The 22,729-nt window shown below is 41.9% G+C and overlaps 2 protein-coding genes and 1 long non-coding RNA gene across 3 annotated transcripts in view; 1 reads left to right on the top strand and 2 right to left on the bottom strand.

The window, feature by feature from the left end:
* Positions 1-13,465, top strand: part of palld (palladin, cytoskeletal associated protein) — a 251,122-nt gene extending 237,657 nt beyond the window's left edge. Inside the window, 7 exon segments of the mRNA XM_070447630.1 lie at positions 423-572; positions 6,939-7,027; positions 7,850-7,982; positions 9,279-9,486; positions 9,692-9,857; positions 10,048-10,181; positions 11,431-13,465. Of these exon segments, the coding sequence (XP_070303731.1) occupies positions 423-572; positions 6,939-7,027; positions 7,850-7,982; positions 9,279-9,486; positions 9,692-9,857; positions 10,048-10,181; positions 11,431-11,591 (1,041 nt within the window). The 3' untranslated portion in view covers positions 11,592-13,465.
* LOC139028945 (uncharacterized) lies at positions 6,601-9,279 on the bottom strand. Its single transcript, XR_011481176.1, has 2 exons — positions 8,901-9,279; positions 6,601-7,138 (listed from the first exon to the last, which is right to left on the bottom strand). It is a non-coding gene; the product is annotated as an uncharacterized lncRNA (long non-coding RNA).
* LOC111975311 (carbonyl reductase family member 4-like) lies at positions 13,369-22,542 on the bottom strand. Its single transcript, XM_024003521.2, has 6 exons — positions 22,298-22,542; positions 15,663-15,816; positions 15,375-15,495; positions 15,069-15,205; positions 14,760-14,894; positions 13,369-14,529 (listed from the first exon to the last, which is right to left on the bottom strand). Exons 2-6 carry the CDS (start codon positions 15,805-15,807, stop codon positions 14,489-14,491), a joined length of 579 nt encoding a protein of 192 aa, XP_023859289.1. The 5' UTR covers positions 15,808-15,816; positions 22,298-22,542; the 3' UTR covers positions 13,369-14,488.
* Between the last annotated feature and the right edge of the window lie 187 nt (positions 22,543-22,729).

The raw sequence follows: 22,729 nt of genomic DNA, 5'->3' as shown, positions 1-22,729 counted from the left end.
GTTGTAAGGTGTAAATGTTTAATGTACCAACATACAGTATTGTTCTGATAATTGGGAGTTGAGGATGTGTAGTGTTGTTAGTAGGAGGTTGAGGTACATGTACAGTGAGTTGCTATAAGGGCCAGGCTTGGGGTACTAACATCTGTGAGTCCACCACTGCCTATCCCTAGCTCATAGGGCTTCTGTAATGGCTGGGTGATGACAGGCATCAAATGAACGGAACAGAGAGAAAAAGAGAGGACCGATAGAGGGAGGATTGCAGTATAGTATAATATAATAATATACTCTCTTTTCTCTCTACTCCTATAGGTCATTGTGTAACTCTGTGTTGTGTCTATCCTGTCCACTATAGATCTACTGGTTTAAGGATGGGAAGCAGATCATTGTGTAACTCTGTGTTGTGTCTATCCTGTCCACTATAGATCTACTGGTTTAAGGATGGGAAGCAGATCTCTAAGAGGAGTGAACACTACAGGATCAGCCGCGACGCTGACGGGACCTGCAACCTCCACACCGCCACCGCCTCATTGGACGATGACGGCAACTACACCATTATGGCTGGTAACCCTGAGGTGAGAACACCTGACCCACCCAACACACAGAGGACCTGACTGACTCATACCCCCATATAGAGAACCCTGCACACACGTTAACACCAAGTCGTTTCACACCAAACTGCTGTACACAGGGGGCATACTGTATCTATGGACACACATTATCAGGACCAATCCGTTTGGCAGTCAGTGGTGCTGGTACTATTAGCAGTCATTAGTTCTATAATAATGGAGCTGTGGAGAAGAAAAAGGTCTCCAGCCAGCTGGGGAAGCGGGCGTCGAGTGAGACATGAAATCACTAAAGCCATGAGGGTCGAGAGTTCACGTACCGCTGCCTTTCCAACAGACTGGCCAACTTTAACACACTGTACTTCTCTGTACTTCACTGTACTTCCTCTCTGACATGGGGTTTAGTTGAGTTTGAGTATGACCAGTCATAAACGTCAAGTAAACGTCTCTCTCTATACCGCCCTCTCTCCCACTCTCTCTCTCGCTCCCCTCTCACCGCTCTCTCGCTCCGCTCTCTCTCTCTCTCTCAATTAATTCAATTCAAGGGCTCTATTGGCATGGGAAACATTGCCAAAGTAAGTGAAGTAGATAATAAACTAAAATTATCAGTAAACATTACACTCACAACAAAGGGGAAATAAATAAACATAAATATGGGTTGTATTTAAAATGGTGTTCGTTTTTCACTGGTTGCACTTTTCTTGTGGCAACAGGTCACACATCTTGCTGCTGTGATGACACACTGTGGTATTTCACCCARTAGATATGRGAGTTTATCAAAATTGGGTTTGTTTTCGAATTCTTTGTGGATCTGTGTAATCTGAGGGAAATATGTTTCTCTAAAATGGTCATACATTGGGCAGGAGGTTAGGAAGTGCAGCTCAGTTTCCATCTCATTTTGTGGGCAGTGTGCACATAGCCTGTCTTCTCTTTAGAGCCAGGTCTGCCTAGGGYGGCCTTTCTCAATAGCAAGGCTATGCTCACTGAGTCTGTACATAGTCAAGCTTTCCTTAAGTTTGGGTCAGTACCAGTGGTCAGGTATTCTGCCACTGTGTACTCTCTGTTTAGAGCCAAATAGCATTCTAGTTTGCTCTCTTTTTTTTGTTAATTCTTTACAGTGTGTCAAGTAATTATCTTTTTGTTTTCTCATGATTTGGTTGGGTCTAATTCTGTTGCTGTCCTGGGGCTCTGTGGGGTCTGTTTGTGTTGTGAACAGAGCCCCAGGACCAGCTTGCTTAGGGGAATCTTCTCCAGGTTAATCTCTCTGTAAATGATGGCTTTGTTATGGAAGGTTTGGGAATCGCTTCCTTTTCAGTGGTTATAGAATTTAACGTCTCTTTTCTGGATTCTGATCATTAGCGGGTATCGGCTTCATTCTGCTCTGTATGCATTATTTTGTGTTTTTCGTTGTACACRGAGGATATTTTTGCAGAATCTATTTGTCTCAATTTGGTGTTTGCCAAGAGTGTGCAAAGCTGTCATCAAGGCAAAGGGTGGCTATTTGAAGAATCTCAAATATAAAATATATTTAGATCTGTTTATGTTAGGAGAATTAAGTTCTCATGTTCTTTAACCTCTACCGCTTCTCTCTCCCGGATCCAGGATCCTCCTCATCAAAAAAGCTGACTAGCATAGCCTAGCCTAACGCGACAGGGATATCATATAATATAATTTTCATGAAATCACAAGTCCAATACAGCAAATGAAAGATAAACATCTTGTGAATCCAGCCATCATTTCCGATTTTTAAAATGTTTTACAGCGAAAACACAATATGTATTTCTATTCTGCCCTTGAGTTGCGTTCCCATGCAAAACTAGACAGATAGCTAACAACTAAGTCTTCAATAAAACTCCCAAGGCGTGACTTTTCTTGAATGAATATTGAAAACAACTTATGTTGTAAAACTGCAAAATACAGAAAAGAATATACTTTAGTATTCAATTCAGACCGACATACTGTAGCTGTACATTATACATTTGAAGTTGCATGAATACAAAGCACGTGCTAAGTACCATGCATCTGGCATGATGCCAAACCATATAGCTAATTGTTACTCATATGGTAATTGACTAACTCCTTTCATTACTCTAATAATGTACAACCATATAGTAGAATAACAAAGCATATTACACTAGAATCGGTAACAAAACTACAGTATTGTATATTTTACAATTCGTTTGCATGACGCACGAGCAAAGCAATACAGCTAACATCATACATGAAAGCATTGCAATTTGTGTGAGTAAATGCAACCAACCAACATAGATATGTAAGAAACTCTATCAATAACAAGATTATCATCATTAGCTAAATGCTTGAATCGAACTTACAAACAAATATTCCAAGGCTGAAGCGTGACAAGAAATAACTACACTGAAAGACCTGCACTGTAGCGTTGTTTTAGCTGCTTCTATGCGTGCAGAACGAATTCTCTACTTCCTGTTTTCGTACATTCTAAGTACCAGAAAGCTCCACTAGGGGACAAATAACACCAGGAACACAATGAAAATCCATCTTAACCATTGAATAAAATAATCTGTTAACAAGATGCAGCACAATTTCTATTAGCTAACCACAATAGCAAAAGACTCAACTGCATATTTCACAATTTTTCTACCGCATAGGTAGCTATCACAAAACCGACCAAATAGAGATATAATTAGTCACTAACCAAGAAACAACTTCATCAGATGACAGTCTTATAACATGTTATACAATAAATTTATGTTTTGTTCGAAAATGTGCATATTTGAGGTATAAATCAAGTTTTACATTGCAGCTACCATCAAAAATATCACCAAAGCAGCCAGAATAATTACAGAGAGCAACGTGAAATACCTAAATACTCATCATAAAACATTTATGAAAAATACATGGTGTACAGCAAATGAAGATAAACATCTTGTGAATCCAGCCAAATTTTCCGATTTTTTAAAGTGTTTTACAGTGAAAACACAATATAGCATTATATTAGCTTACCACAATAGCCAAACACACAAATGCATTTATTAGCAGCAAAATAGCGATCGCAAAAACCAGCAAAAGAAATAAAATGAATCACTAACCTTGACCAACTTCATCAGATGACAGTCTATAAACATCAGGTTATACAATACACTTATGTTTTGTTCGAAAATGTGCATATTTAGAGCTGAAACCGTGGTTATACATTGTGAATATTAGCATCGATTCACTAGAATGTCCGGAGCTATTTGGACACTCACCTAATCTGACCAAAGAACTCATCATAAACTTACTAAAAAATACATGTTGGACAGCAAATGAAAGATACACTGGTTCTTAATGAACCACCGTGTTAGATTTTTTAAAATAACTTACCATAACAAAAACAGCTTACGTTATAGCGAGACAGCGCCCGCCAAAACGGCGGATAAGAGGACTCAACATTTTACACAGAAATACGAAATAACATCATAAATTGTTCTTACTTTTGTTGAGCTTCCATCAGAATCTTGTACAAGGAGTCCTTGGTCAAGAATAAATTGTTTGGTTGTTTGGTTTTAGAATGTCCTTTTCTCCTGTCGAATTCGTGCCACAATGCTAGCCAATGTTGATGACGTTCCCAATTTCTCTCGAGGCAGAGAACGGAAAACTCCAAAAGTCCCAATAAACGTTAAATAATCTGATAAAACTCGGTTGAAAAAACATTCTTTACGATGTATTATCACATGTATCAAATAAAATCATAGCCGAGATATTAGCCGTGTATACCGAACGCTTATCATAAGACAATATGGAGGTGCTTCCCGCGCCTAGGTAGAGAAAGGAAATTCTGGACACGTCATTCCAAAAAGCTCTTGTTCGATCTCAGATCAAGCTAGACACCCCATTCCACCTTCCACTGCCTGTTGACATCTAGTGAAGGCGTATGCAGTGCATGCATATCCATAAAATATAAGGCAATTCAATAGGCAGGCCCTGAAACAGAGCCTCGTTTTCAGATTTTTCACTTCCTGTCTGGAAGTTGCTGCCAAATGAGTTCTGTTTTACTCACAGATATAATTCACAGTTTCAGAAACTGAGTGTTTTCTATCCAATAGTAATAATAATATGCATATTATGATCTAGAATAGAGTACGAGGCCGTTTAAATTGGGCACGATTTTTCCCAAAGTGAAAACAGCGCCCGCTATTAAGAAGTAGTTAACCAATTAAATTAAATGACTCAGTCTGCTATATCAGGATTTGTAGATACTGATAGAAATAAAAACAGACAGAGGCCCAGTCTACAATAGTCAAATGTTTATTATACGGGAACGTTCTGCCTATCATTTCCTGTACATTGGTCTATATACCTCACATTTCGTCATACATGTCCCTCCTCCTCTCAGAAACAATGACAATATAGTTCACAAAGTCTTCCTGTCATACATTGTCTGCCACCTGTTATACAATCTACTACAAGCCTAAGTCTCTCCCCTCCCTGGGTGGGACAGAATGTCCTGTAAGGAACACAGTAGTAGAGCTTGTATGTCGATAGCTCATCTTATCTCATACATTGTCTCACACTTGCACCCTGCTTACATACTAAAAAGGAACAAAAAGTCCTTGTCCAATCTGACTAAAACTACACATATCAGATTTATAGAGGTATGATTCTAATACATTTCATACAATCATACAATGACAGGGTAGTTTTAGTTATAGTTCTATGTTAAGTATAATCATTGTCATTATTCATGAAAATCCCATAACAGTTTAACACTTTTTTGGTTACTACATGATTCCATTTGTGTTATTTCAAAGTTTTGATGTCTTCACTATTATTCTAAAATGTAGAAATTTGTAAAAATCAAGATAAAACCCTTGAATGAGTAGGTGTTATAAAACTTTGGACCGGTAGTGTGTATGTTTTTGCTCTTTGCTCTTTGTTATAGAGCCAAAAAGATTGGAGAAGTGGTTTACCCATACATCTCCATTTTGGATAGATAGCTCTTTGTGTTGTTGTTTGTTTAGTGTTTTCCAATTTTTCCAATTTTCCCAGAAGTGGTTAGAGTCTATGGATTCCTTCTTTTTCCTTTGTGTATTTCTGTATTGTTTTAGTGATTCACCATAGTTAAGGCGTAGGCTCAGATTTTCTGGGTCTCTATGTTTTTGTTTGGATAGGTTTCTCAATTTCTTTCTTAGGTTTTTGCATTCTTCATCAAACCATTTRTCCTTGTTGTTACTTTTCTTCGGTTTTCTGTTTGACATTTTTAGATTTGATAGGGAAGCTGAGATGTCAAATATACTGTTTAGGTTTTCTGCTGCCAAGTTTACGCCTTCACTATTATAGTGAAATGTTTTCTCCAGGAAGTTGTCTAAAAGGGATTGAATTTGTTGTTGCCTAATTGTTTTTGGTAGGTTTCCACACTACTTTCCTTCCATCTATAGCATTTCTTAATATTATTCAGTTCTTTTGGCTTTGATGCCTCATGATTGAGTTTTGCTCTGTTCAAGTGGACAGTGATTTTGCTGTGATCTGATAGGGGTGTCAGTGAGCTGACTGTGAACGCTCTGAGAGACTCTGGGTTGAGGTCAGTGAAAAAGTAGTCTACAGTACTACTGCCAAGAGATGAGCTATAGGTGTACCAACCGTAGGAGTCCCCTCGAAGCCTACCATTAACTATGCACATACCCAGTGTGTGACAGAGCTGCAGGAGTTGTGACCTGTTTTTGTTGGTTATGTTGTCGTAGTTGTGCCTAGGGGGGCATATGGGGGAGGGAATACTGTCACCTCCAGGTAGGTGTTTGCCCCCCTGTGTGCCGATGGTGTTAGGTTCTGGAAATTATCAATTTCCCCCTATAGGATGGAGAAGCTGTCTTCATTAAAGTATGGGGATTCTAGTGGGGGGATATAGGTAGCACACAGGAGGACATTTTTCTCTGTTGAGATCATTTCCTTTTGAATAGCCAAATGTAAAATGTTCTTGTTTTGATTAATTTAATAGAGTTAGGTCTGCTCTACCAAATTTGCCGCAGGTCTGGGTGAGTGTCTCGCTGGTCTGGGTGAGTGTCTYGCTGGTCTGGGAGAGTGTCTCGCTGGTCTGGGAGAGTGTCTCGCTGGTCTGGGAGAGTGTCTCGCTGGTCTGGGCGGGGTGTCTGTTGAGCTGTTGCTCCTGTGTGAGGTGTTGGGGCTGCGGTTGAGGGTGGTGTCGTTTAGGGTCCGGGCGAAGGTGGGCACTGCTGCCTTGTATAGATGGACCTGGTCGTAAAGGCTGTTCAAGTCCAGGGTGGAGTGGTGGTTCAGGTAGACATTTGGTTTTGAGGCACAGTCACRGGAAATACTTGCGTTTGCCTGCTGTATGTTAGCAGGGTGGAAGTATTTTTGTGGTAGCAGGGTGGAGATAACCTCTCTCTCTCTCTCTATCAGGGGAGGGTGAGCTGTACTGGAAGGATGATGGTCCAGGCAGTGAACCAGAGGGGGAGGAGCCAGCGTTCTGCACCTGGACACATCCGCAGGTAAGGCCACAATGACTGACAGACACAATGACTGACAGGCACGATGACTGACATAGACGATGACTGACAGGCACGATGACTGACATAGACGATGACTGACAGGCACAATGACTGACAGACACAGGGAGAGGAAGGACAAACAAACACTGTTGGCTATTATTCATAATTAATAATGGGCTTTAGAAATGTGTTGGCAGTGTTCTTGCTGGCTATTATTTGCCATCTGGACTTCCTTTATGCATCAGTACTGTGCAAGTACAGACTCACACTCATTCACAATAAGTGGCCAATACACCAGGTGTATGAACATCTGTCCTAAGATACCGCTATTATAAACTATTAAAATAGTTATGGGCATATACAGGGTTTACAGTACACTTCTGTTGATATTAGTGTGTATTAAATCAAACTTTTTGTGTGGTTGAATTTTTATATTAGTTGAATAGTGTAGTGTGAGTGGGCAGAAACACCTGTTGGTTCTTCATCTGTTAGATTGATATGTGCAATGATTTTTCAATAAAATACCTCTCCCACATATAATAACTGTCACACACACACACACACACACACACACACACACACACACACACACACACACACACAAAAATCAACCAGCCAATAACCTGATATGATCCACTCCCAGATAAGGCTTTCATATCCGGTCTGCCTGAGTGAAGCTTTTTAAGATATCCCTCAGTGTCTCCCTCTCTCTTCATCTCTCTCCTTTTTACCCTTTGTCTTCCCTCTGCTCTTTCTTTTCTTCTCTCTCTCTCTCTTCCTCCCTCCCTGCCTCTCTCTCTCCTCCCCCCTCTCTCGCCTCAGACCTAGGTCTCGGTCCAGAGACAGTGGTGATGAGAACGAGAACATCCAGGAGCGTCACTTCCGCCCCCACTTCCTGCAGGCGCCTGGTGACCTCATCGTCCAGGAGGGTAAGCTCTGCCGGATGGACTGCAAGGTGAGACCACGGCCCCTGAACACTGAACACAGCCCTTCTTGACCTCAAACTACAGCTACACCTTTAGGATTCTACCATTGTTTGCCTGTTGGTTAGGGAGGAGTGTGAGGCTTTTAATTACTGGAATTATTGGATCCAATTACTGGAAGCATTACAGATTCTAAGAATTCAAAAAAGGAACATTCCAACTTTTCCAAATGAACCCTGGTGTTGAGCACATAGTAAATCATAGAAAATGGAGGAAAGGAGTGCAGATCCACACTCGAATTCTCTTTGTGTCAGTGATGAGGAGTGTCTGTGGGCCTGAGAAAGGCATCCTCCCTATGCATTCCATATACTGGAGAATAAATAATTGCGGCTATATATTTAATCTCCTCTTCCATGATGAATGGCTCAGAGCGAGTGAGGAGAGGAAATGCTAGTGTCATTTTGCTAGGATTAAGAGGATTCACTCTCTCACTCTTTCTGCCATTATTTCTCCCACCACACTCTCCCTCCCTCTGTTTTCTCTTTCTCTGTGCCTTCCCTTTTCTCCGTTTCTCCCTCGGTCACTAATTGTTCCTCTGCAGCCTGCGGCAGTCAGACAATTAGAAAACTATGTTACAAAACTSTAATAAAACCTAACAGCACCATACACGGAATTCACATGCTATAACAAGACTCTCTTTTTATACTCGTCAAAAAATTAACAGTGAGTCTCCAATGGCCTGGGGCTCTTAATGTCAATGATATTTATAAACAATATTTATTTCCAAATCATTTGTAGTTTTCAAACTTTCCATGCCMAAAATAGACTACAGGAAGTGTACTACATGGATGTTCAACAACAAATTACTTAATTCTACTTCTAGCACTTAATACACTCAAGGCCGGATACATACACACACACACATACACACACACATAGGTGGGCTCTACCGTGTACACCTGAAGGAGGGGCAGGTGTAGGGTTTCTCTGGCATGCAGCGGGTGGTGAAAAGAGAGGCAGGTTCTTTCACAGGCCAGGCAGTTTCCATGAGAAAACATGCATGCGACCGGGAGACTCCAGACAAACGACAATAAAACACTGTTGATCTCACTCTGCAGACAGAGACACACCATAATACCGTACTCACAATGCAAATAAATACCAGCACATTTACCCTGCAAATAAACACTGTCTTGCTCCAGCTCCAGATTCAAAACATTACATTGTATAAATAAATACTGTCATGCTCCAGATTCAAAACATTACATTGTATAAATAACACAATGTGATGAATGAGTTATTGAGTGTTTGTTGTGTTCCCCCTTTAGGTGAGTGGCTTGCCCACACCAGACCTGATCTGGCAGCTGAATGGTCAGACCATCCGTCCTGACTCTGCCCACAAGATGCTGGTGAGGGAGAATGGCGTCCACTCGCTGGTCATCGAGCCCGTGTCCAGCCGTGATGCAGGCATCTACACCTGCATCGCCAGCAACCGCGCCGGACAGAACTCCTTCAACCTGGAACTCATTGTAGCAGGTAGACACCCATACAGTACATATGTGTATAGGCATAGACAGATGAACAGCAACATTGTCACAGTAAAGTACCCATAATATTTCAGATGTCTTCTCAGATATAAAGACCCTTTGTCTACTTTTAGTTGTTGATTCAAATAATGTAGTACTAATCACAATGCATCATAGTTTGATATATGATTGACCTTGGTCTCTCTCATCTCCAGCCAAAGAGATGCACAAGGCCCCTTCGTTCATGGAGAAGCTGCAGAACACTGGTGTTGCCGAAGGTTACCCGGTGCGTCTGGAGTGCCGTGTGTCGGCTGTTCCCTACCCACAGATCTTTTGGAAGAAAGAGAATGAGTCTTTCACGCACAACACAGACAGGATAAGGTAAGACAGCTCTACCACTCACCGTCTATGGCTTGTATTACATAAATCCAATAGAATTCAAATAGAATACCAATATTATTGGTAAGCAGCCTCTCTAAACTGGAGATGCTTAATGATAAAGATATTGATGATCTGACAACATTCGGTGAAACTCRGTCCTAATGGTGTGTGTCGAATTATTTTTTGCCAGCATGCACCAGGACAACTGTGGCTATCTGTGTATGATCATCCAACCAGCCATGAAGGAGGACGCTGGCTGGTACACTGTGTCGGCCAAGAACGAGGCTGGCATTGTGTCCAGCACTGCACGACTTGACGTCCACAGTAAGTCCCCCAGACAAACACACAGTACCAAATGTAAACCGTAAAAAAATCAATATCTATATACAGTGGGGCAAGAAAGTATTTAGTCAGCCACCAATTGTGCAAGTTCTCCCACTTAAAAAGATGAGAGAGGCCTGTAATTTTCATCATAGGTACACTTCAACTATGACAGACAAAATGAGAAAAAAAAATCCAGAAAATCACATTGTAGGATTTTTAATGAATTTATTTGCAAATTATGGTGGAAAATAAGTATTTGGTCAATAACAAAAGTTTATCTCAATACTTTGTTATATACCCTTTGTTGGCAATGACAGAGGTCAAACGTTTTCTGTAAGTCTTCACATCGTTTTCACACACTGTTGCTGGTATTTTGGCCCATTCCTCCATGCAGATCTCCTCTAGAGCAGTGATGTTTTGGGGCTGTTGCTGGGCAACACGGACTTTCAACTCCCTCCAAAGATTTTCTATGGGGTTGAGATCTGGACACCCGGGCGGTGTGTTTGGGATCATTGTCATGCTGAAAGACCCAGCCATGTTTCATCTTCAATGCCCTTGCTGATGGTAGGCTTTGTTACTTTGGTCCCAGCTCTCTGCAGGTCATTCACTAGGTCCCCCCGTGTGGTTCTGGGATTTTTGCTCACCGTACTTGTGATCATTTTGACCCCACGGGGTGAGATCTTGCGTGGAGCCCCAGATCGAGGGAGATTATCAGTGGTCTTGTATGTCTTCCATTTCCTAATAATTGCTCCCACAGTTGATTTCTTCAAACCAAGCTGCTTACCTATTGCAGATTCAGTCTTCCCAGCCTGGTGCAGGTCTACAATTTTGTTTCTGGTGTCCTTTGACAGCTCTTTGGTCTTGGCCATACTGGAGTTTGGAGTGTGACTGTTTGAGGTCTGTCTCTTATACACATCTAGATGTGTATAAGAGACAGGGTAACGAGTGGAGGACAGAGGAGCCTCTTAAAGAAGAAGTTACAGGTCTGTGAGAGCCAGAAATCTTGCTTGTTTGTAGGTGACCAAATACTTATTTTCCACCATAATTTGCAAATAAATTCATTAAAAATCCTACAATGTGATTTTCAGGATTTTTCTTTCTCATTTTGTCTGTCATAGTTGAAGTGTACCTATGATGAAAATTACAGGCCTCTCTCATCTTTTTAAGTGGGAGAACTCTCACAATTGGTGGCTGACTAAATACTTTTTTGCCCCACTGTATACTCCATCCCCCTCTTTCCTCTCCTCAGCTCAGTGGCAGCAGCCCAACACTCCCAAGCCTAAGAAGGTGCGTCCGTCAACGAGTCGCTATGCAGCGCTGACAGAGAGAGGGCTGGACGTGAAGGCAGCCTTCTTCCCTGACTCCAGCCCCCTGCAGCCGGGAGGCCTGGTGGAGAGTGATGACCTGTAGAGACCAGCGGGGGCACCACATGCCCAAACAACTCCCTAATGTAATGCCTTAAAACTGACCCTTGACCCCAGTACCACCAGCCCTGTTCCGCCCCGTTCTCCCCAGACATAGGGGTAAATGTAACCCCCTCCACCCGAGGTGTTTTACGACAAGGCCACAGATACCTTTCTGGAAGATGGATGACGGGCAATGTGACACCCCATAATATCTCAGTGTCAATCAAACATGGATCCCAATTTAGGATCAGATGGTTCCATTTTGTCAACCATAAAAGCAGAGGAATCTACCCTGAGCGGCCATTGAAGTTTATTTTCGATTGTAAAACTGCCATTACCACACAAAAGTGGGTTCACCTCTGAAGTGTCTGAGATATCTCACACGATCTCTCTGTAAAAATTATAATTGAAGGTTTAAAGTTCAAGTTGAAAGTAGCATTATTATGCATGTTACAATGTTGCCATTTGTAACGCTGTATCTAAATGGATGACGTTTTATGAAATACTCCCTCAACAAAGGCACCAAATTGTAGGGGCAGAGATATGTAGAAACGGGACAGACTTTGGATCTGCAATGGAAAGTCCAAAGCATGGGAGCAGCACGTCATGTTTCCCTGGACTGTTGAGTGACGAAGGAGAAACCCCAAAACACAAAGTTATTATTTTATATGGGTATCACAGCATAGTCTGGGTAATATAGCACAATATGGATATCAGCAGTGTCTATTTTTTTTGTTATAAGTAGCACAATACCCTAGATATCAGCATTGTCGGGTTCAACATTTATCATAATTACCATAGATATTGCACAAGGCCGGGCCTTACATACTTTTCGCTTCTGTTTTTTTGTCAGGTCAAATGACCTTGGAAGTTAAAACTGTTTAGTAACTTTAGATGAGTTGTGAAAAAGAGAATGTTGGCTGAATGATGCAGACACTGTTGAGAGCTTTGTGTTACCATAGTAACTTCAGTGATTGATTGATGGAAAGAGAGGTCCGTGACATGCTAGGAGGTACTGGCATGTGAAGGTTGACTGTAACAGGGACAGGATGAGGGGTTATCCTGGGCCAGGAGGCCCACAAGATCTGTCTCAGCCAAGTGTCAACAGTCACTTCAACGCTTGTGAACTGTGTGATCCGTGAGTGGGAGACGTCAAGGACAGACAAAAGCAAGTTTTTCAGAATGGAATTCAGTGTGAGAAGATGACAAAGCAATGGATTATGTTGATGAAAGGATGATGGTGCTGATGATTATGAAAATGACCGTTATGACCGATTCTGGAGATAATTTATTTCCTTTGATGGTTTCAGTTTAAAATCTTCACAAACACAGGAGACAGTCCTAAAAATGGCTTCAGTTTATTGATCACACATTACAGATGGTCTGCTTTATTTTTGTATGAAAAAAAACAACTCTGTATTTACTTTCCCAAGAAACTTGACATAAATTATGTTATCGATTTTTTATCTTGTCAAATGTTCAATGACAAAACATAACCCTGTCTGTATTAAAATATCATACTTTTTAAAACTATATTGCCTTTGAAAGATCACTTGGGCCTATTTCAATCACAATATCTGTCCATATTTTTCTGAGGCACTTTTACCAAATGACAATTATAAACTGTTTAGAAGGGAGAATATATGCACAGAATTGTATTGAAATAAGTAATTATATATTTTCTTTCACTACTGTATTACCAAATGGGCATCTTTTGCTGTATCTGCTCAGATCATGTTTCATCCTGCCATTACTGTGGTCACTCACACAAACATATATGACACCTTTTTGATTTATATGCCAATCTGTGCCTGTATATGGAATGTTCTCCTGATATCATGTTAGTTTATGAAAGGTAATAAAAAATCAAAGTCTGGAGTTACCGTGTTTATGTTGAGTAAGGAGACCCTGGACAAATCAATTCCAAACCAATGTACTCAGCAGCCATATTATCCATCACAGGGAAAATTCCATTCTTTAACGAAAAAGCTTATTGGATTATATTTCACCTTGATCCCAGGTTTAAATTGTCTCCACCTTGATCTTAGGTTAAATAACATCACAATGATTACAGTTCACATGGCAGACAGCAGCTGAGCACAGATGCGCCAGATCCATGAAGCCTTCTAATGGCATGTAAATGTATGTGACTGGTGAGTACCAGCTGTGTGAGGGGACTAGGGGACTGGGCAGCACTCTCCAGTGAGGCACAATGTTTATCCACTGGAGGAAATAACAGATGAGATACCATTTCAAATCTCTGCAATACCATACTGTACTGTCTTTAGTCATCCTATTTAGCTAGGCTAGTTTGCCAAAGTATGCTGCAGAGCTGTCTGACAAAATCATTTTTCTAGTTCTTAAAAGTAGATAAGGCCTACTTTCACAAACGGCCTCTATCAACCTCGACATTATGCACATTCCTCTCTCATGCGGTCTGTGTGCATCTAACCTAACGTATAGCAGGCGTAAAAGTGTATGTGTCTCTGACCYGAGCCGGTAAGAACAGGTGAAATGGATTATGGTCATTGTAGTTAATTACCACATTTCTGCGCTGAACTACGTTGAATATTTGCCTAATGAAACCTACAACTCCATTCACCCCGGCCTCCCACATAGCTCGACTTGATTTCTCTAGTGAATTATTTGATTTCTCTCTAGAGAAACGGCGCGTTGGGCTCACACAAAAAAATAACTAAATGAAATTCAAGTAATTCTGCTCAGCACTAATTTCCTCACATTCAAAGGCAAGGTGAATCAGAATTAAAAAGTACACTCCAAAATCAGTTAAAAAGTCATGAGCTTGAGTAGACGAAAAGCTGATTAAAAAGCAGATATTAAAAATCTGATTAAAAGCAGATATTTATAAAAAGCAGATATTTAAAAACAGATGGTCCATACCTACTCCCCCAGCCCCGCTGTCATGTCTGTCCCGATGAAGCCTAGCGGAGAGAAGAGAAGGGAGGGACAGGATCAGGAAAGAACTAAATTCGAGCTAAGAGAACAGTGGAAACTAATATCCTAGGTACAGTACAAGACTGTTTCTAATTTAGCATGCCAATGACAGAGATGACAAAATCATAAACAGACTAGGGCAAAGGCTAGGAGTTGAGGAGCATAAGCAGACAGATGAAAGAGAGACACAGTAAAGAAAGGAGGGACAGTTACATACCTGGAGCCAGCAAGTTAACCCTGATGTTTCGCGAGGCCACCTCCTTGGCCAGAGAGCGAGTGAAGCCCTCCAGACCCGCTTTACTGGCACTGTACACACACTGACCTGCGTTCCCCTTCAACTCCACCACAGAGCCTACAGTACACACAGATCACATGAACACAGTAATTGGGTTAACTCAATGTAAAGTGAAGTGGGAAATTATGTTTATTACCTGGACCACAACCACCACCTTGTGGCCAAACTGCAACATTGAATGCATCTGATATCTCAAATAATGACAAGGGGCTGTACATGCAGTAACAGTACCTATGTTGACAATGGCCCCTCCCTGAGTGTGGAGCATGCTCCGTAGCGCTTCCTTGCAGCTCAACATGCTCCCCAGTAGGTTGGTATGAAGCATAGCCACCATGTCTTCTAGCCTGGTCCACAGTAACAGACCATCCCTGAACACACACAGACAGGGAGGTGCATACACACACACAGGATATGGACGAGTTCTTAAAAAATTAAAAAATGTTTACACATGCAAGCTCACCTGCTTAAGACTGCCATGGGAGTACTGAAGGTATGAAACTAACCTATACGAGTACTGATTCATTCACAGTCACACACCTGTTGGTGCCAGCTGCATTGACCAGGTATGAGATGTTTCCACAGGTCTTCAGGATAATCCTAAACGTCTTCTGCACTTCCTCTCCTTTGGAGACGTCACAGCAAAAGCCCACATGGTCAGCTAGAACATGAGAGATTGATGTAGCATTAGGTAAACAGAACATTACAGCTGTATTTAATTAACAACAGTAATTAGTGTGGCACTAGGCTCATCATCTGGTTTTGAAAATGTGAACAGAAGAGCCCAACAAACAGGTGCATGACACCCCTGCAGCTATTATACTGTACCTCCATCGAGGGACGCCACAGTGGCCTGAGCAGCATGCTGGTTCCTGGACACCACAACAACCCTGCAGCCTCTCTCTGCCAGCAGCCTTGATGAAGCCCTGCCAATGCCCTTGGAGCCCCCACACACCGCACACAGCCTTGGCATGCCCCTGCCCTGCAGGAGACCAAAACACAGCGCAGAGCAAATCAAAGATGAGATGACATAGGCAAGTGGCTTCAGGGGCAGCCTAGTTTAAGGTCTACTGAACCCCCTTGACCTCTCAGAGCACCCACTCCCCTGAACCCAGGCAGCCCACGCAGACAGACAGTCACTTCCCTGCACTGTCTGTGTAGATCATGTGTCAAACTCATTCCACAGAGGGACGGAAAAATATCTGCGGGCATTCGGTACTCCCTTGTACTTATTTGATGAATTAAGGTCACTGATTAGTAAKGAATTCCCCTCACCTAGTTGTCTAGGTCTTCATTGAAAGGAAAATTAAAAAAAACAGCACACTCTAGTCCCTCCATGGAATGAGTTTTACACCCCTGGTGTAGATGATCTAACAGCTAGCTATAGCTAGCTATGCTACCAAGATCATTTTAAAGAGTTCTGAGGGAAATGTCACGTTTTCACACAACGCTGTTGTCGTTTAAGATGGATAACAATTTGGTATTTCTCTGTATAATTATCATAGTTGGTCATTGGCACAGTACACACATGGAGGTCGCCATTTGTTCTATAGTGTGTTTATTAATTCAACCACATGAGGGAACAAGAGACACTCACATAAATCTCACAGCTAGTGCCAGTGGCCCCTCACAGGTAGCTGGACCCTCAGACATTTGAAACAAACCAAACCAGAGCCTGTCCACAGCATATAAATGACGATAAGATCTAGGCTAGGGTTAGGATTGAGCTAGGGGTTAAACATAGGCTAGGTCAGCCCTTACCCTAGCTTCATGTCAACATCCCAGTTCAAGCCAAACCCTAGTCTCATTGCCATACCTCCAAAATTAAGTCGTTGTCAAGCCTGGTTTGGGACGAGGCTACCTAACCCTAACTCTAGCTTCATGTCCACATCTGGTTCAACCCTAACCCTACCCTCAACCCCAACCCTAACCTTTTATCCTACGTTCCTCTTTGGACCCGTAAGGTTGTCTCCGTCTGACTCTCCTTCTGACCCAAGTTCCAGAAGCCCGGCTCAATGTCACCAGTGAAAAACAATGGAGAAACACAGCTGGACGGTTTGAAACATTTGGAAGTTGTTCAGGATTTATTTGCTGTCCTCAGTGACTGGGTTACAGGAGAGTAAAGAAGAGGAGAGGGTAAATCACAAGCTGATGTTTGACCTGTCTTATGAGCTACACGCTCAGATGGAAAAACACAGATGTAAGAAAATAAAAATACAAAAACTGTTGAGCAACATTTTTTAGGTGTTGACTGAAATGTATTATGCACTGTATGGAGAGAGACAGTTTGTATGTGTATGAGACAAGGCTTAATTTGTATTCAGATCATCATCCTAAACATCATGACTTCATTTTCCTCCTTCACATTCCTGTAGTCTAATGACACCTGCAAACAGAGGAACAGACTTTCTGCAGTCTTCCTCACCATATATACAGTACACACACACACACACACACACACACACACACACACACACACACACACACACACACACACACACACACACACACACACACACACACACACACACACACACACACACACACACACACTTTCTCTATTTCTTCTTGCATACATATATTAATATTTACTGTATGCTCCAGAGTCTGTGACCTTGTATCAATCCATAAACACTTTATCACTCTTGGTTACATCTACAGATATTTACACCGCCTCACTCAGTCATATGAATGTATAGCGTATCTAATAGACTTACCCGACCCCACCTCACCAACATGTTCTGTACACAAACACACATTTACACTGTTTGTAGTAGAGCTAATGATTCCCTCCTTCTCCAGTAGGAAGGCCCGGTCATGCCAGAGCAAGGCTCATTGATTAAAAAGACACCTCATTAATCTGTTAGAGTACCCGATACCATTAGATACCAGAGAGCAAAGTGAACCAGACAGTCAGAGTTGACAGGAGAGAGGGAGAGAGGGAAAAGAGAAGCCAACAGAGCCAAGTCAGATGAAAAGCAAGCAATTCTCTTTATCTCAATATCCAACTCTTTGTCCCTGTATCCCCCATCGGGCCACCTAACCCCTTCTGTCCACCACAGTCATGCTCACAAATTGGAATAAGCGATCTCCATGGCAACCCATCATCTGGATGAAGCATACCAGTGTGACCTCAGAGAGACCCTGTCAGCTCCTTTAGACATTATCCAGCTGAGCATCACCACACACACAGACAAGAGACTGCATGACTCACCTACCTCACAGAGCACCACCTTAGAGTTTATTGCATTGTGGGAAAAGCAGACACAGCAAGGACCTATTCTCCTGGTAATAAAGGCATGCATTGTTATATAGACTCAATGTAGTATTTGGCTGTTGGGGTTTGTGTGTTTAAGTGAAAACCAGGCTTTACCTTTGTATTGTGACCTAATCTCTGTGTTTTGTACACAGTTTTTTTCAATTACTTTGGTGCAATTTTCACAAGTATGTAGTACGTTTTCTTAACACTAAGCACAAAAATCAAAATAGATCAAAATGGTTTGTTCCAAATCTCTAACCACAATTGAATGAGTACACACAAATTCACGAAATCACTTGTTCATTGCACTAAATCACCCTTCCATATTCAATCGAAGTATCTTATTTTCAAAATGCAATACTCACTTTTGATATCATTGTCCTGTCATTTTTTAATACAATTAACTCCTAAAACTGCTAACTACTGAACCAAAACGCACTGCTGAAATTCCTGGGTTGTATATAACAATATACAGTTGTGGCCAAAAGTTTTGAGAATGACACAAATATTAATTTCCACAAAGTTTGCAGCTTCAGTGTCTTTAGATATTTTTGTCAGATGCTACTACGGAGTACTGAAGTATAATTACAAGCATTTCATAAGTGTCAAAGGCTTTTATTGACAATTACATGAAGTTGATGCAAAGAGTCAATATTTGCAGTATTGACCATTCTTTTTCAAGACCTCTGCAATCCGCCCTGGCATGCTGTCAATTAACTTCTGGGCCACATCCTTACTGATGGCAGCCCATTCTTGCATAATCAATGCTTGGAGTTTGTCAGAATTTGTGGGGTTTTGTTTGTCCACCTGCTTCTTGAGGATTGACCACAAGTTCTCAATGAGATTAAGGTCTGGGGAGTTTCCTGGCCATGGACCCCCCCAAAAAACAATGTTTTGTTCCCAGAGCCATTTAGATATCACTTTTGCCTTATGGAAAGGTGCTCCATCATGCTGGAAAATGCATTGTTCGTCACCAAACTGTTCCTGAATGGTTGGGAGAAGTTGCTCTCGGAGGATGTGTTGGTACCATTCTTTATTCATAGCTGTGTTCTTAGGCAAAATTGTGAGTGAGCCCACTCCCTTGGCTGAGAAGCAACCCCACACATGAATGGTCTCAGGATGCTTTACTGTTGGCATGACACAGGACTGATGGTAGCGCTCACCTTGTCTTCTCCAGACAAGCTTTTTTCCCGGATGCCCCAAATAATCAGAAAGGGTATTCATCAGAGAAAATGACTTTACCCCAGTCCTCAGCAGTCCAATCCCTGTACCTTTTGCAGAATATCAGTCTGTCCCTGATRTTTTTCCTGGAGAGAAGTGGCTTCTTTGCTGCCCTTCTTGACACCAGGCCATCCTCCAAAAGTCTTTGCCTCACTGTACGTGCAGATGCACTCACACCTGCCTGCTGCCATTCCTGAGCAAGCTCTGTACTGGTGGTGTCCCGATCCCGCAGCTGAATCAACTTTAGGAGATGGTCCTGGCGCTTGCTGGACTTTCTTGGGCGCCCTGAAGCCTTCTTCACAACAATTGAACCGCTYTCCTTGAAGTTCTTGATGATCCGATAAATGGTTGATTTAGGTGCAATCTTACTGGCAGCAATATCCTTGCCTGTGAAGCCCTTTTTGTGCAAAGCAATGATGACGDCACACGTTTCCTTGCAGGTAACCATGGTTGACAGAGGAAGAACAATGATTCCAAGCACCACCCTCCTTTTGAAGTTTCCAGTCTGTTATTCGAAAACAATCAGCATGACAGAGTGATCTCTAGCCTTGTCCTCATCAACGCTCACACCTGTGTTAACGAGAGAATCACTGACATGATGTCAGCTGGTCCTTTTGTGGCAGGGCTGAAATGCAGTGGAAATGTTTTTGGGGGATTCAGTTCATTTGCATGGCAAAGAGGGACTTTGCAACTAATTTCAATTCATCTGATCACTCTTTATAACATTCTGAAGTATATGCAAATTGCCATCATACAAACTGAGGCAGCAGACTTTGTGAAAATTAATATTTGTGTCATTCTCAAAACTTTTGGCCACGACTGTACAGTGCATTCGGAAAATATTCAGACCCCTTGACTTTATCCAAATCTTGTTACGTTACAGCCTTATAAAATTGATTAAATTGCCCCCCCCTTTCATTCTACACAAAATACCCCATAATGACAAAACAAAAACAGGTTTCTAGAAATGTTTGCAAATTTATATTTTAAAAAACAACTTGAAATATTACATTTACATAAGTATTCAGACCCTTTACTCAATACTTTGTTGAAGCACCGTTGGCAGCGATTGGCATCCACCTGTGGTAAATTCAATTGATTGCACATGATTTGGAAAAGCACACGCACCTGTCTATTTAAAAGGTCCAACAGTTGAGAGTGCATGTCAGAGCAAAAACCAAGCCATGTTGTCAAAATAATTGTCTGTAGAGCGCCAAGACAGGATTGTGTCGAGGAACAGATCTGGGGAAGGGTACCAAAACATTTATGCAGCATTGAAGGTCCCCAAGAACACAGTGGCCTCCATTCTTCAATGGAAGTAGTTAAGGACCACGAAGGCTCTTCCTAGAGCTGGCTACTCGTCCAAACTGAGCAATCAGGGGAGAAGGGCCCTGGTTAGGGAGGTGACCAAGAATCTGATGGGGACTCTGACAGAGCTCTAGAGTTCCTCTGGAGATGGAAGAAACTGCCGGAAGGACATCCATCTCTGCAGCACTCCACCAATCAGGCCTTTATGGTAGAGTGGCCAGACGGAAGCTACTCCTCAGTAAAAGGCACATGACAGCTTGCTTGGAGTTTGCCAAAAGGCACCTAAAAACTCTCAGACCATGAGAAACAAGATTCTCTGGTCTCATGAAACCACGATTGAACTCTTTGGCCTGAATGCCAAGATTTACACGTGGAGGAAACCTGGCACCATCCCTACGGTGAAGCATGGTGGTGGCAGCATCATACAGTGGAGATGTTTTTCAGCGGTAGCGGCTTTCCGAAGGCACTGTATATACAGTCTCAGACAGACCAACTGGCGCATTGCACAGTCAGGGTTGAGGGAAAAATGAACGGAGCAAAATACAGAAAGATTCTTGATGAAAAACTGCTCCAGAGCACTCAGGACCTCAGACGGGGGCGAAGGTTCACCTTCCAACAGGACAACGACCCTAAGCACACAGCCAAGACAACACAGGAGTGGTTTCGGGACAAGTCTCTGAATATCTTTGAGTAGCCCAGCCAGAGGCCAGACTTAAACCCGATCGAACATCTCTGGAGTAGAGGTCGACCGATTATGATTTTTCAACGCCGATACCGATACCAAGTTTTGGAGGACCAAAAAACACGATACCGATTAATTGTATTTGTATTTGTATTTGTAATAATGACAATTATAACAATACTGAATGAAAACTTATTTTAACTTAATATAATACATCAATAAAATCAATTTAGCCTCAAGTAAATAATGAAACATGTTCAATTTGGTTTAAATAATGCAAAAACAAAGTGTTGGAGAAGAAAGTAAAAGTGCAATATGTGCTATGTAAGAAAGCTAATGTTTCAGTTCCTTGCTCAGAACATGAGAACATATGAAAGCTGGTGGTTCCTTTTAACATGAGTTAGGTACCTTCTTCCCAGGTAAGAAGTTTTAGGTTGTAGTTATTATAGGAATTATAGGACTATTTCCTTCTATACCATTTGTATTTCCTTAACCTTTGACTATTGGATGTTCTTATAGGCACTTTAGTATTGCAAGTGTAACAGTATAGCTTCTGTCCCTCTCCTCGCTCCTCCCTGGGTTCGAACCAGCAACACAACGACAACAACCACCATCGAAGCAGCGTTACCCATGCAGAGCAAGGGGAACAACTACTAGAAGGCTCAGAGCGAGTGACGTTTGAAACGCTATTAGCTAGCCATTTCACTTAGGTTACACCAGCCTCATCTCGGGAGTTGATAGGCTTGAACAGCGCAATGCTTGACGCACAACGAAGAGCTGCTGGCAAAACGCACGAAAATGCTGTTTGAATGAATGTTTACGCGCCTGCTTCTACCTACCACCGCTCAGTCAGATATTTATATACTTGTATGCTCAGTCAGATTATATGCAACGCAGGACACGCTAGATAATATCTAGTAATATCATCAACCATGTGTAGTTAACTAGTGGTTGTTTTTTATAAGATAAGTTTAATGCTAGCTAGCAACTTACCTTGGCTTACTGCATTCGCGTAACAGGCAGTCTCCTTGTGGAGTGCAACGAGAGGCAGGTCGTTATTGCGTTGGTCTAGTTAACTCTAAGGTTGCAAGATTGGATCCCCCGAGCTGACAAGGTGAAAATCTGTCGTTCTGCCCCTGAACAAGGCAGTTAACCCACCGTTCCTAGGCCGTCATTGAAAATAAGAATGTGTTCTTAACTGACTTGCCTAGTTAAATAAAGGTATAAAATATATATAAAAATATATTTAAAAAAAATAATCGGCGCCCAAAAATACCGATTTCCGATTGTTATGAAAACTTGAAATCGGCCCTAATTAATCGGCCATTCCGATTAATCGGTCGACCTCTACTCTGGAGACCTGAAAATATCTATGCAGCAACGCTCCCTATCCAACCTGACAGAGCTTGAGAGGATCTGCAGAGA

Source organism: Salvelinus sp. IW2-2015, linkage group LG16 (assembly GCF_002910315.2).
Source record: "Salvelinus sp. IW2-2015 linkage group LG16, ASM291031v2, whole genome shotgun sequence".
Taxonomy (NCBI): Eukaryota; Metazoa; Chordata; class Actinopteri; order Salmoniformes; family Salmonidae; genus Salvelinus; species Salvelinus sp. IW2-2015.
The sequence above is the reverse complement of the archived record's forward strand: the minus strand, read 5'-3'. Positions and strand labels throughout refer to the sequence as shown.